General features: G+C 40.3%; 1 protein-coding gene across 45 annotated transcripts in view; it reads left to right on the forward strand.

Annotated features, from left to right (window-relative positions):
• The window catches only part of C2CD5 (C2 calcium dependent domain containing 5), a 107,425-nt gene that overhangs the window by 24,764 nt on the left and 67,776 nt on the right, over positions 1–14,885 (forward strand). For 16 of the 45 annotated variants that reach the window (XM_042848777.2, XM_065568563.1, XM_005296621.5 and 13 more), the window contains 2 exons: positions 439–590; positions 6,999–7,084. In XM_042848777.2, the coding sequence (XP_042704711.2) occupies positions 439–590; positions 6,999–7,084 (238 nt within the window). Of the gene's footprint in view, positions 1–438; positions 591–4,492; positions 4,682–6,998; positions 7,085–14,191; positions 14,225–14,885 lie in introns of all 45 variants that reach the window. The other 29 variants (XR_010592894.1, XM_008165635.4, XM_008165631.4 and 26 more) reach the window with 5 other exon arrangements.

The following is a 14,885-nucleotide window of genomic DNA, read 5'->3' on the forward strand; positions in this document are numbered from 1 at the left end:
GTGTGTGTGTGTGTATATATATATATATATATAATATTATATATATAAACACAAATATAGTTTGAGATCATTTTTTCTTTAATAATCTAACTCAACAAGCATTGTGTAGTTTTTTTTTTTAAAGCCATGTATTTTTTTAAAGCCATGTATTTTGAGTTTTGTTTTCTTTCGCATATATACGTTCCCCCCTACCCCCTTGGTCTGACATTTCATGTCTTTTATTTGGCTTAACTGTTTCAGTGCAGATAATCAGCATCTGTCTGTAGAATGCTGAGTGGGTAAACATCATTTCTTTGCCTTTGGCCTCATCCCCAGCAACACACTTAAGGAATAACTGCTGGCCCTACCCCAACCCCATCCTGGTGTTCGGATCATGCTGCTGTCAGCCAGGTCCTTTGGCACAGGATTACTGAATATGTTTCCACCTTCTTCTGGCAGGATTCCTTTCAATGAAGATCCCAATCCCAATACTCATTCATCAGGACCCTCCACCCCTCTGAAAAACCAAACCTATTCCTTTTCACCTTCCAAGTCCTACAGTCGACAGTCCTCTTCTTCTGACACAGATTTGAGTTTGACACCCAAAACTGGTAAGGCGCTTCCACCCACTCTTATTTTTTTTGTTAATTTGTATTTCTGTTTTATCTTTTCATTCAAACCCTTTTTCCTTTTTGGCATGTAAGTTATCAAAATGATGTGGAAATTGGATATTTCAAATAGCGCAATTAAAGCATGAAAGCGTTTGTGTAGTGCATTGATTTACTGTACTTTGTTTTCCAAAGCTTTATAAGCATACCATATAGGCAATTTAAGAGTAGCATTTATAATATAACCATTTAGAAGCATCTCAAAATGTTATAAAGAGGGTCCTAAGGAATTGTCTTTCTCTTTTAATTTCCTCCACTTCAGATTATAAATTATGGGGGTACATTTTCACCATAACATGATGCGGAAATAGGTGATCAAGTCTTACTAGTATATGTGATTTTTCTAAGACTAATCTTCTCTGCTGAAAATGCATCCATATTTTTGTGTAGATTCTACTTGTCTGTTTGCAAATTGATTCTAGAAATGCAATTGCTAGTGTCTACTGAACTTCTTCAGGGTTATGGAAGTGGCTGTGGTAAATCAAGTGTATACTTGTATAATTTTTTAAAACGAGTTTTTAAGGTTATTAAAAGAACACCTTTTTAAAAGCTTAAAAATATTTTTCTCAACTGGCTTTTCACAATTTAATTGAATGCTGATTCCTCCCTCCACCCCCTTATTTTCTTATGGAGCCCAACAAACGTGGCTCTGCTACAACAGAACAAAAATATTGTAGGCCCTTGTATAAAAGTGGGGCTGCTGTTTTAAACATTGTTTCTAAATATGATGTTTAAAAATAGTATTTGAATCTGAGAACATTCCCATCTCCCTAATCATGACAGTTTTAAGGTATGTTACATTTTTTGACTCAGTTATTGTACTTGACGGAACACTTCATATTCAAGTTTTACACATGGAAATAGGTTAATTTTTCAAACTTAATCCAAAAGCTTAAAAATAAGAAGCTATCAAATTGCAACTCTCCCTCTTCATTTTTTTTTAATCTTTCTTTCTTTCTTTCTTTCTTTCTTTCTTTCTTTCTTTCTTTCTTTCTTTCTTTCTTTCTTTCTTATCTTTTGTGTAAATAGTGACTATGTCTTGTGGACAACCTAGGGTGACCATTTATGTTCTAAAGAAACTGAGAGCAAGTGTATTTTAAAAACAAACAGGCCAATATTTATTTTTAAGAGACATCACCCCACAAATTCATACATTTGTATTATTAAATTCCTGATGATTGTTTGAAAACATACATGTTATCTGATTAAGTTCCAGGATAGGTGGCCATCTTAGTAGACATCCCAAAGGCACAGGAGGGTGATAGTAGTCTGCAGTGAAATTAAGACATTTCTGCAGTAGCTGCATTAGATTCTGATCCTGCAACATGATCTGGATGGATGGACTGTTTGCACCTACACTGAGCCCCACTGAAACCAATGGACTCTGTGTGGACACAAGTGCATCTGTGTAGATCAGATTGAAAGATAGGGGCCTTTGTGGTGAGGAATTTTCTAGTATGTCGAGGAAGCTGGGCCATCTTCATCAGCTTCAATTTTTTGTTTTCAAATTTAAGATAATAGCAGTCATAAGAACAGCCATACTGGGTCAGACCAAATGTCCATCTAGCCCAGTATCCTGTCTTCCGACAGTGGGCAATGCCAGGGAATGAACAGAACAGGTAATCATCAAGTGATGCATCCCGTGTCACCCATTCTCAGCTTTTGGCAAACAGAGGCTAGAGACACCATCCCTGCCCATCCTGGCTAATAGCCATTGATGGACCTATCCTCCATGAACCTATCTAGTTCTTTTTTGAACCCTGTTGGCCTTCACAACATCCTCTGGCAAAGAGTTCCACAGACTGATTGTGCGTTGTGTGAAAATGTACTTCCTTTTGTTTGTTTTAAACCTGGTGCCTATTAATTTCATTTGGTGACCCCAGTCATTCTTTTATTTGCTAGGGCAGTATCATGTAGCTGCTATCTTTTGGCAATATGGTCAGCTCTCTGTTGCCAAAATGTGTCCCAATCAGAAGGCTTGCTTGTTATGTCTAAAAATTATACATACACGCTGAATTTTGAAAAAATAATCACTTAACAACATAATATATAATATGTTTGAGTCATGTTTCACTTTGACTTTTGTGACTCTTCAACTATAATTGTTCTGGGAGGAAAGAATAATAATCACTTTATAGTTAGAATTAATTCAGGGATATAACTATAAAATATCCTTAATTTTGATAAGAATTAGTCATCAACAGAAGGAGAGGGAATACTATTGAATGATATAAATTGTGTTAAATATTTTCTTCGTGCAGGTGGCAGTTCTAAACAGACTTTACCAAACATGTTTGTGGTGTTTTAAAATAAAAAAGAGCACTGTTTTCAAGGATGGCACTAGCATTTTCTCAAGGTTCTATAATCTAAATTAACAACTCAATACAACCCATAGTTAGGACACGAACTGTTACAGGATTCTTGGCTCATCAACCCTGATTAAAGCTTTGTCCCTATAAAGGATACTATTTTTTTTTTTAAACAAATTGAGACTTAGACTAACTTGGTTTAGTTTTTCTTTTACTGCTTTATAAAATAAGTTTGATCACTCTTTCCTGAAGTAAGTGTAGTATGGCTGAGATGATGTGGCTGTAGTTTTACTTAATGAAACCTGTTCTTACACATTATTCTGGTAAAGTTATGTTTGGCCTTGTCTCTCAATTTTTTGGAGAGTTTTGCTTAGAGGGTGTCTTAGTGTCAAAGCTCTTTATTCTAGTGCGTGACGATGATCTGATTAATGGTTTGGCACATATAAAAAGATCTGAAATTCTGAAGAAGGGAAAATTGGGATTTTTTTTTAAGCTGTCTGAGCAAGGAAGAGGAATAGAGTATGACTGAGGAAGCAATGTCAATATCTTGACTTCAAATTGAGACTTTGTTTAACTTTCATAAGAAGCACATATACCACAACATTTAGGTATTTATACCATGATATAAAGAGAGGGAAACTTGGATTTGCTTATTAGTCTTCTGGGTTGGAACTGTTGGAAGAAAGATTATTACCACCATTTCTTTTATAAAGTAGAATGTGATGATACAGTGTAGAATGGGCTGTGTCAAATTCTCTGTAGTAAAAGGTGATAGGAGGACTTTCAAAATGCACTGAGACAGTTAATTCTGGTTTGGAATTGGAGACTTCCTGCTGTGAGTAGTTCTACTGTTCATGTAATTTTAAACTAACAGAAGTACCTGACTGACAAAAGTAGTTACATATTACATATGTAACATATAGTATATATTTTAATAAGTTTGGGTTAGGAGAGAGAGAAGAATTAATATATACGTGGAGGAAATTGAGAAGACGGGCACTCCTTTTTTATGTGGGATATAAGTAAATATGTATATATACACACACACTATTATAAGATTTAAGACTTTAAAAATTAAATTTTTAGGATTCTGGATAATGGTCAACTTAAATTCATAGAACTTTTGGAGAAGAGAACCTGTTACCATATCAATTTTCCTTAGGCATGTTAGAAGGGCTGTTTTGAATAGATTTTATTTAGAAGTATTCACTTTAAATCTTTGTGTAAAATGTAATTGAAATATGAAATAAATATTCAGTTACTTTGGCTCTTTAATAAAACTAAATACATTTTAAAACAAAGTTAACAAGTTCATACTCAGATTTTTGATAACGTGCTTCTAATCCACACTGTGGTGCTAAGTTGTCATTTCATTTCTTTGTATGCTGGTAATAGCCTTTTCATATGCTAGCAGTATATATCTGTTCATTTGAAAAAAAAGTCTGTTTTGTTTTTGCTTCATTTTGCTTTCCTCCTCCTATTTCTTTAGTCATCTTGTGAATCTACATCTTTTCTCTCTACTACTTTCCTCCACAGCACCTTCCCCACAGGGGCCTAGGATTTTCCTGTTTCCTAGCTCCCCTACTCTGTCTTGTGGTTCCCCACAGCTTAACAAGTCCTGTCTCCTCCTCCCGGGGTCTAGCCTTAACCCTCTTCACTCTAGCCATGTCAGCCCATTTGTTCTGAGGAAAAGTGTCTCTTTCACTGAAGAGCTGCTTCTGGCTGGTAGGATCAATCTATAATCACCTTTTTAAAAATGCCTTTTAAGAAATAAATGGAATGTTGTTGTTAGTCAGTTAAGGGGCATTTAATACCTAGCCTTCTATACCTTTTAGTTAAAATAGCCTCTGAAAACTGCTGGCTACATGACTATTACAGGATAATTTTTTTCCACCTGGAGGCTTGCAATAATTTCTAGAGCCTCTTCCTTAAATTGATCAATATTTGAAACAAATAACCTACCTTATATTGCAGAACTTTTTCCTTTTCCAAAAACATCTCCACTAAATATTGCTAATTGGACTTACTACCATTAGACAACTACTGAATACTGATATTCTTTTCATTCTCTTCATTATAATAATGTTCCTGTATTTTAGATGGAACAAGCACTCCATCTTCCTTACCAACTCATTCATATTCTTCTGTTGAAATCTGACCATCATGTGGCTAGCAACCATATTTATTGTACTGTTTAAATTGGTTTGTTTCATTCTGACTGTATACAATCTTTGTATTTGTACTTCCTCCTTTTTACGTTTCATTGACAGAGATCACTAGATTGTCCTGTTAAATTAAATACTAGAAATCACTGCTTCTTTTCTACAGATAGTGCTTTGATTATTTTGTGTGTGTGTGTTTTTTTTTTTAAGAATGTGTTTCATCTCAACAAATACTCTTCATTTCATGTCAGTCTGTTTTTAGTATTGTATAGTCCCTTGTAAATGCTATTTGGGTCTAATGCAAAATAACATAAAATAACTTAATTTTATTAATGGGACTATACAGATGCTAATCTTTGTTTCCTTATCCAAGAACAGCTAAAAATATTTCATTTCCTGTATATAAATAACATTTTAGACATGATAGCATTTGTCAGTTTTGAAATGAGTGAATAAATGAAGTGCCAACAACAACAGTCCTTAAGTTTGTTTAAAACAAAAAGTCCTCACACATTTACATGGAAAAATCTCTTTCCTTCTTTATTGTTACTGGATTTTTTAGCAGAAGAAAGGAGACAGGGAAAGTAGCAATGTATTGTCTGTTTTAAAATAGCAGTTAGGATAACTTTAAAAATATTCCCTTCAATCATAACTTCATTCACCTTGTTCCTGATGCTTTTTTTTAGTTTTGTTCTTCATTTTTATTAGTGTTTTCATTGATATCTCTGAGAGTATTGAAAGGTATAATTGCTGATACACTGAAACCAAATAAGTATCAATTTAGTTCTGAGGCACATAGACAGATCTGACTATAAGAAATATCAGTGAAGTATGTTCTTAGGTATGAAATGCCACCAAAGTGAATCCGATTCACCAAAATTATGATTATTTGTAGGAAAAACACAGCCTTGGTATATGTTTTATTCCTGGATTTAGTAACTGTGAAGCAACAAATGTCTTTTAGCAAGCAAATCACAGATACATTTGGTAGTTTAGAATGCTCAACAGTAGTCCATGGCTGATCTGAATGATTCAGATGAGTGAATGTACTCTACATAAATGTTAAATTAGACTGTCCTTCAATTCTAAGTTACAGTATCATTTTCAGAGTTAAAATTTAAATTGAAAGATAAACATTTGTGTTATGCTTGCCCTTACAGTTTTCTCTTTGGGCCAAATCTTATAGTGACTTCAGTAGGAGTTGTGTACATGTGGAAACTGAAGGTTTGAGCCCCAACTCATGAGGAAAAATGATTGAGCTACTCTGAAACTCTATGAACCTCACGACATGGAATCTTTTTTTAACTGCTACTGTAAATAATTCTTGGACACAGGTCCATAGTTGCCTTTTTAGCAGAAATCTTGGCCAATTGCACTAGTAAGATTACTTCTAGTTTAGCACTTTTGAATTAGGACTGATCCTGCAATACTCACTGATGTGAATTGAAACTTTGACTGTAACTGCTTGTGAAAATAAGGATTACGGAGTTGATCCTGTGCCTATTGAAACTGATAGCAAAAACACTCTTGCATCCATGGGAAAAAGATCAAGCCATACTGTAGAACTAAGAGCTGCAAGTTCAGGCCCCTAGGCCCTTATTCTTATTTACACTAAGGTCCTGTACACCACTCTGACACTATAAAGGGACTTAAAGTGCAATTTATGTTCACCCTAATGCCTCTTTACATTTGCACTAAAGGGAAATATAGTATAAATGTGAATAAGATCCTTAGTCTTCAGTGTGCCTGATTGGTAAAAATAAACTTTCAAAAGTTTCTAACTATAATTTGTATCATAGGTTTTAAAAAAAATCGGAGACTAATAAATACAGTCTGTAACTTGTTTCTCTGGATGTTATTTATGTGCTGATATTCTTTAGGAATGGGCAGTGGAAGTGCTGGAAAAGAAGGGGGACCGTTTAAAGCTCTATTAAGACAACAGACACAGACAGCTCTGGAGCAAAGGGTAAGGAATACATGATGATCATATTTTATACTTATATTTCTAATATAATCCTAGTAGAGATTTAACTTTTAATAAAGGTAAATATTTCCTTTTGACAGAATTATTTTGTCAATATTTGTTTTATTTTGCAACCGCCAAACTTAATAAACCTCTGTTAAACACATTGTTTACTAGCCCTTTTTTATAGACAAATTATACTGATTGTAATATTAAATATATTACTGAAACAACATGAAAAAACTGAAACAAATAATTCTAATCTGCCTAATGATGAAATGCTGTAGTTATTGTTATACGACGCAGTGATAACAAAGGAGAATTGAGTGTTTGTTTAAATGCATAGATTATCGATGCAGCTGTCATTTTATTGCTGTAATAGCTTTATTCCTAATTGAATTTTGGCAAAAGACAGACTTGATTTATTCAGAAATGTTGGGCCAGATTTAAAGATGCTGAAGAGGAGGCTTACTTAATTTATAGATAAAAACAGAACTGGTAGCATGACTTAACTCATATTGTATTATATGAATGGGTTTTATTTTTTAGTTATCTTTTATAATAAATCCCAAACTATAAAGCATTGCCATTAAAATCACTATTAAGGGGTATTGGATTAAAAATAACCTTCTGCAGTGTTTGGCAACACTGTACATTCAATTAAATTTATGTTTCTTCTTTGAGTTCTTGCTCATGTCCATGCCAATGTAGGTATGTGGTTGCCCTGAGCACCGCCTCCGGAAAGCTTTTCCCTCCAGTGGTATCCATTGGGTCGGCTCTGGTGCCCCCTGGAGTCACATGCTCATAGCGTTATAAAGGGTCCCGCCGACCTGCAGTCCCCTCATTTCCTTCTTACCACCCGTGATAGTTGCTGGAATTGCCTCGTCCTTGCACTCTGGAAGTACTCCCTCACTGGACTTTCTAACCTCATTGTATATTGTTATCTTTATTCTTAATAGTTAAATTTCAGATTTTAGATAAATAATTAGGTTAGCGGAACCCCATTCAGTGGGGTTAATCCCTTCCCGGCACCAGGGTATGTCTCGGTCTCTGAGGTTTAAGCCTTGTGCTTCTTGCCACAAGCCTATGCCTGTGAATGACCCCCATTCCAGCTGCCTTAAATGCCTGGGGGAAGCTCATGTACGGGAGTGCTGTAAGATCTGCAAAGACTTCAGGCCCCACACCAAAAAAGATAGACACACTAGGTTCAGATTTATCCTCATGGAGGCAGCACTACGACCTCCCTTGGAGCCGGGTCACTCAGAGTCGGCACCGAGTACTTCAGCCTCAGTAAGGAGAATCCCCTGCTACTCTGTAGGAGACTCAGCACCATTCCGCATCACTGGCACTGAGGAAAGACACTCCTGCTTCTTGAGAGACTTGACACAGTCCACCATCCCCAGTGCTGAAGAAAAGTGCTCCGGCGAGGGAACCTCGGCACCACTCTCCATCACCGGTGCTGGGAAAGAAGCAGAAAAAGACTGATAGATGTCGTTCCCCAACCCTGAGGTTGGTGGGGCAGAGACATACTAATACAGTCTGACCCACGTCAGGCCACTCTGTGGTTCCTTGCGGCGCCATTGACTCAGGCCCTGGAATGGGTACCGTTGAGTCTGGTATTGCTCGACTCTCCACCGCAAGAGAAACACCAGAGTTCCACTGCCCTGGCGGTACTGTCAACTCCAGAGGCATTTGCAGCAGCGAGAGATTTACTCTCTCTACTGGTACTGCCATCCCCAGCCATATGGGAACTGTCAGTGGTGGCACCAGCGGGAAGGACCTCCACAGAACTGAGGTCTCAGGTGCCTTCAAAAGGGAATCTGGCCATGATTGCCCAGCCCCCGTCACCTCCCTCCCGGCACTGGTCGGCACTGTTCCAACTTGGTCTCTGGGAAGGGAATCTTCAGGGACAGACTTGGAGGCGGAGTCATATGTTTCTCTCAGGAGCTGACTGTCACTACAGCTGGCACTGTCCGGCCATAGACCTGAGTCAAGGCATCCCAACCACGGCTTGGCCACAGGGACAGTGGCAGATGCCAGGACAGTGTCTTTTCTGGAAACCCTCGGCTTTCTCTCTGATGCAAGGGTCACATTCCAGAAGGTCATACTCCGTGGCGTCAAAGTCCAGAGCGCCTCCAGTGCTCCACTTTGAGCAAAATCCAGGCTCTGGTACAGAGACTGGTGCTGAATATCAAGACCCAGCACCACGAGACACATTTTGTGCCAAGGGCGAAGAACAGTGTCCTCTATGTGTACAGGCGTCCTCCTCCTTTCCAAATGAGGCTGTCGTGGGAGCAGACGTAGTGCCCTTCCAAGTCGACTACAAGACTCATCAGGAGCTCCTCAAAATAGTGGCTCAAAACCTGAGGATCCAGGTAGAGGAGATCAGGGAGTCCTCCCATGCCCTGGTAAACATTCTAGCAGCAACAGGCCCTTCAAGAGTGGCATTGCCCCTGAACAATGCTATTAAGGACCCATCAAGGCATTGTGGAGGACCACAGCATCCCTTCAGCTGATGGCAAAGAAAACTGAAAAGAAATACTTTGTCCTGGCTAATGGGTATAAATTCCTTTATACACACCCACCACTGGGCTCTTTGGTTTATCAGCAGCCAATGAGCGGAAACGACAATCAGCAGGGGTCAACCCCCAAGGCCAAGGACACCAAAAAAATTAGACCTCTTCAGCAAAAAGGTCTATTCAACAGATGGCCTCCAGCTCAGGATCACAAATCAGCAAGCGCTCCTGAGCAGGTATGATTTTAACTCCTGGGACTCATGCTGAAATTTAAGGAGTAATGTCACAGGAGTCCAGGCGAGAATTTGCAGGCAAATCTATGGCAAAGGTGTCCCTGCAGGCAGCTGTAGATGCAGCGGACTCTGCAGCCTGGATCCATGGCCTCAGCGGTGGCAATGCTTCGAAGCTCTTGGCTTCAATCCTTGGGCCTACTTATGAGGTTCAACAGACATTGCAGGACCTTCCTTTTGAGGGTATATCACTTTTCTGAGCAGACAGACTCCAAGCTGCATAGCCTAAGGACTCGAGGGCCACCCTGAAGTCCCTAAGGCTTTATACACTGGCACCTGCAAGGAAACATTATAAGCCTCAGCTGGCCAGTCGATTCTTCCCGCCATCTGCCCGGCAAGACCACAATAGGAGGAAGAGCAGGGGCTTGAGGAGAAGACCTCCGCTGCAATCCTCTTCCGCACTTGCCCCCTGCAAACACTCTGTGGCATCTAAGCAGACCTTTTGATGGGATGCGTGGGGAAGACATATCAGGACAGAACTTGGATCCAACTTCCCCAGTTTTTGTGGACTGTTTATCCCATTTTTGTCGGGCATGGGCCTGTATTGCCTCAGATTGCTGGGTGCTACGCATGATAGCACTGGAATACACTCTTCAGTTCAGTTGTGTGCCCCCACCCCCCGTCCCTCTTCAGGGAGCCTTCTCACAAGGAACTTCTAGCCCAAGAGGTGCAGTCGCTCGTAAGGGTGGGAGCTGTGGAAGAGGTTCCACTGGAATTAACGGAAATAGAATCCCCGGCCCCTTATTTCCTAATGTCAAAAGTTAGTCTCAGACCAATTCTGGACCTGTGAAAACTCAACTTATTCATGAAGAAACTAAAGTTTCACGTGGTCTCTTTGGCTTGCATCATCCCCTTCCTGGATCCTGGGGACTGATACACTGCCCTCGATTTGAAGGACACCTACTTCCATATCTCAGTCTCTTTCAGAGACACAGAAGATTGAATCTCGTGCACTACCAGTACCGGTGCTCCCATACGGCCTATCAGGGGCACCTTGGGTGTTCACAAAGTGCATGGCAGTTTTTTCAGCTTTCCTGAGGAGACAGGGTGTCCAGGTCTACCCTTTCCACGATGACTGGCTGGTCACAGGTTCATACCAAGATCCAAGTGGAGCCCAATGTAAAGTTAATACAGTCAACAATCCAGGACTTAAGTCTGCTAATAAATGTGCAGAAGTTTACTCTCTCCCCATTTCAAAACATAGAGTTTATCGGGACGATCCTCAGGTCGGTCCAAGCCAGAGCCTTCCTCCCAGAAGCATGATTTCAAGCAATAGGGTTGCTTATAGAGAGCCTTAGAAATCACCCCACCACCACAGCCAGAAACTGCTTGAAGCTCCTGGGCCACATGGCATCATGCACCTAAGTGATGCAGCATGCGAGACTTCGGCTCAGGTCTCTCCAGGCGTGGCTGGCATCTGTATACTCACGGAGCTGACACCATTTAGATGCAGTCATCGCAGTTCCTTCATCTGTGATTGCTTCCCTCCATTGGTGGCTAGACCCACTGGCAGTGTGTGCAGAAGTCCCATTTTCAAGACCCCAACGATCAGTGTTTCTTGTCACAGATAGCTCAGCATCCGGCTGGGTTACTCACTTGGGATCCCTCAAAACTCCGGGCCTCTGGTCTTCAGAAGAGCTCTTGCTACATATCAACGTCAGGGAGCTCAGGGCAGTTTGCCTGGCCTACCAGGCATTCCAGCCCCATGTGGCGGGCAAGTGTGTGTCAGTTCTCAAAGACAACACAACAGCGATGTTTTATATCAACAGGCAGAGAGGAGCACACTCCTTTCACCTGTGCCAGGAAGCACTTCTGCATAGCCCACTCAATCCACCTTGGGGCCTCTGATCTGTCAGAATCACAGAATGAGCTAGCAGATCACTTTAATAGCTACTTTTCCAACCACCACGAATGGTCCATTCGTCCAGATGTTGTGAAAGTCACTTTCCAGAAGTGGGGAGCTCCCCAGATCTGTTTGTGACGAAACACAACAGGAAATGTCTCCAATTCTACTCCTTTCTGGGTCACAGCTCCAGGTCTCTTGCAGACGCTTCCTCCTCCCTTGGACAGGTCATCTCTTTTACACATTTCCTCCTATTCCTCTCATGCACAAGGCCTTGATGAGGATCAGAAGGGACAAAGCGGGAGTCATCCTGATAACCCCTGCCTGGCCTCACCAGCATTGGTTTACCTTGCTCCTAGACCTTTCAGTGGAAACACCAATCCGTCTACCTCTGTTTCTAGACCTAATCTTCCAGGACCACGGCTGCCTCTGTCACCCGAATCTCGAGTCCCTCGTCTCTTGGCCTGGAAGCTCCATGGCTGAACCCCTCAGAGCTAGCATGCTCGGGCCGGTTTGTGAGGTACTTCTGGAAAACCATCCACTAGAGTCACTTGCCTGGCAAAGTGGAAAAGGTTCTTGATCAGGTATATGCAGAAGGGTGTCTGACCTATGCAATCAACAGTGCCATTCATTCTAGATTACTTACTCCACCTGAAACAAGGGCTAACTGTGTCATCTATTAGGGTCCATTTGGCTGCAATCTCAGCTTTTCACCCATAATGGCTGTTCTGTATTCTCAAACTCCATCTGTAGTTGGTTTCTTAAGGGCTGTGAGATATTGTACCCCCGGGTACGGCAAACAGTCCCTCTGTGAGATCTCAACTTGGAATTGTCAAGACTGACAGGATCCCCATGTGAGCTGCTGGCAATGTACTCTCTGCTCTACCTGTCCTGGAAGGTGACCTTCTTGGTAGCCATTACTTCTGCCAAAAGGGTCTTGGGGATTCAGGCCCTCATTTCAGAACCACCTTACACAATATTCTTCAAGGACAAGGTCCAATTGCATCCACATCTGGCTTTCTTTCCAAAGGTGGTTTCACAATTCCATAGTAACCAGGATATCTTCCAACTGGTCTTCTATCTGAAACCACGTGCCAACAGACAGGAACAGAGGCCCCACGGGCTGGACATCAGACGTGCATTAGCCTTATTCATAGAAAGAACTAAATCATGTCAGAAACCCACTCAACTATTCATGGCCATTGCAGACAGGATGAAAGGTCTTCCAGTCTCAGCCAAAAGAATTTCATCATGGTTCACTTCCTGTATGTGCACATGCAACGACCTGGCAAAGATCCCAGCCCTGACGGCACATTCCACGAGGGTCAAAGCATCTTTGGAAGCATTCGTGACACAAGTTACTATCCATGACACTTGTAGAGTGGCAACGTGGTCGTCCGTTCACACTTTTGCGTCTCACTATGCCATCACCCAACAGGCTAGTGATGATGCTGGATTTGGCCGAGTAGTGCTATAATCAGCATGCCAGTAAACTCTGAACCCCATCTGCACAACTGCTTGGGAGTCACCTACATTGGAATGAACATGAGCAAGCACTCGAAGAAAAGGGGGTTATTAACCTTCCATAACTGTTGTTCTTTGAAATGTGTTGCTCATGTCCATTCCAAAACTCTTCCTCCTACCCCTCTGTCGGAGTTAGCCAGAAAAAAGGAACTGAGGGACCTATGGCTCAGCGGGACCCTTTATACCAGCGCTGTGAATGCACGAGTCCAGGGGGCACCAGAGCTGACCTGATGGTTATAACTGAGGGAAAAACTTTCTGGTGGCGGTGCCCGGGGAAGCACATACCTACATTGGAATGGACATGAGCAACACATCTCAAAGAACAACAGTTACGGAAGGTTAGTCACTGTTTTGTTGTTGTTGTTATTTTAACTGAAAACTGAAGAAACGCATGGTAAAAAAAAAACTGGTGTGTGTATTTAACTGTCAGATTTATACACACACACACACACACACACACGTATTATATATTATACCATGTATTATATTGCAATTCTCAAAACGTATTTTATAATTTAACACTGGCTACATCTACACTAGAAGTGCTACAGTGGTGCAGCTGTGGTGAAGATGCTCTAAGCCGAAGGGAGAGAGCTTTCCCATCAGATGTGGTAGCTATAGCATTGTCTACACTGGCGTTCAGGTCAGCATAACTTATGTTGCTCAGGGATGTGGAGTATTCACACCCCTGAGCAATGTAAGTTTTACCAAGGTAAGATCTAGTGTAGACAAGGTCACTATCCAGAGTCTCTAGAGGAATAGAGAATGGAGACCAGTTTTCATTTAATAAGGGCTTTGATCTAGCCGAATTACATACTTGATGCCAAATGTATGTCCAGTCAAAAACACAAATGAAATATACTTTTTTTTTAATGAATAGCTACTTATATGAGAAAGTGGATGATTGTCTTTTCATATTTTGTTGTCCATTGCTAAGGAAGGATCGCCTCATAGGTTCTGTCGAAGGCGGGTATGTTTCAAAATATTGTGTGACCTTTTTCTTTGAGTTCTTTTTTTCTTGTATTGAAGACTTTTCTAATTTTGAACAATCATTTTAAAATCGTGTTTTCTTTTTTGCAAGGTTTTGCCAGATTTCTTTGTGATCTTGTTGATGTGGGGTTTTGATATTTTTTGTTTTAATTTCAAGAACATTTAACAAACCAACATACTTCTGCTTAACTAATATTTGGCATGATTGTACATTTCACTTAAAATTTTCATTTATATTTTAATACAAGTACATAGCTTTTGCTTGTAATGCTTCAGTTTGAAAATAAACTAACACTTTTTAAAAGCTTTTCCCTGTGTGCCCTTGTTTGTGCTAGCATATGAGATATTCTGTGGCTGTAGATCTATCATTTCAATAAAAAAGCATCTGAAAAACAAGATTTTTAAAAGATCAAGAAAATGCCAGGCACATGTAGCGTTTCAGTGTGAGAGTTTGTTTTTATTATTTATACTGTTTTAATAACACATAGCTTTATAATACCTAGTGAAGAAGAATCATGTTATAAAAAGTAGGGCTGTCAAGGAATTAAAAAAATTAATCATGCTGTTATACAATAATAGAATACCATTTATTTAAATATTTTTGGATGTTTTCTACATTTTCAAATATATGTCCCTTCATG

Source organism: Chrysemys picta, chromosome 1 (genome assembly GCF_011386835.1).
Source record: "Chrysemys picta bellii isolate R12L10 chromosome 1, ASM1138683v2, whole genome shotgun sequence".
Classification (NCBI taxonomy): domain Eukaryota; kingdom Metazoa; phylum Chordata; order Testudines; family Emydidae; genus Chrysemys; species Chrysemys picta.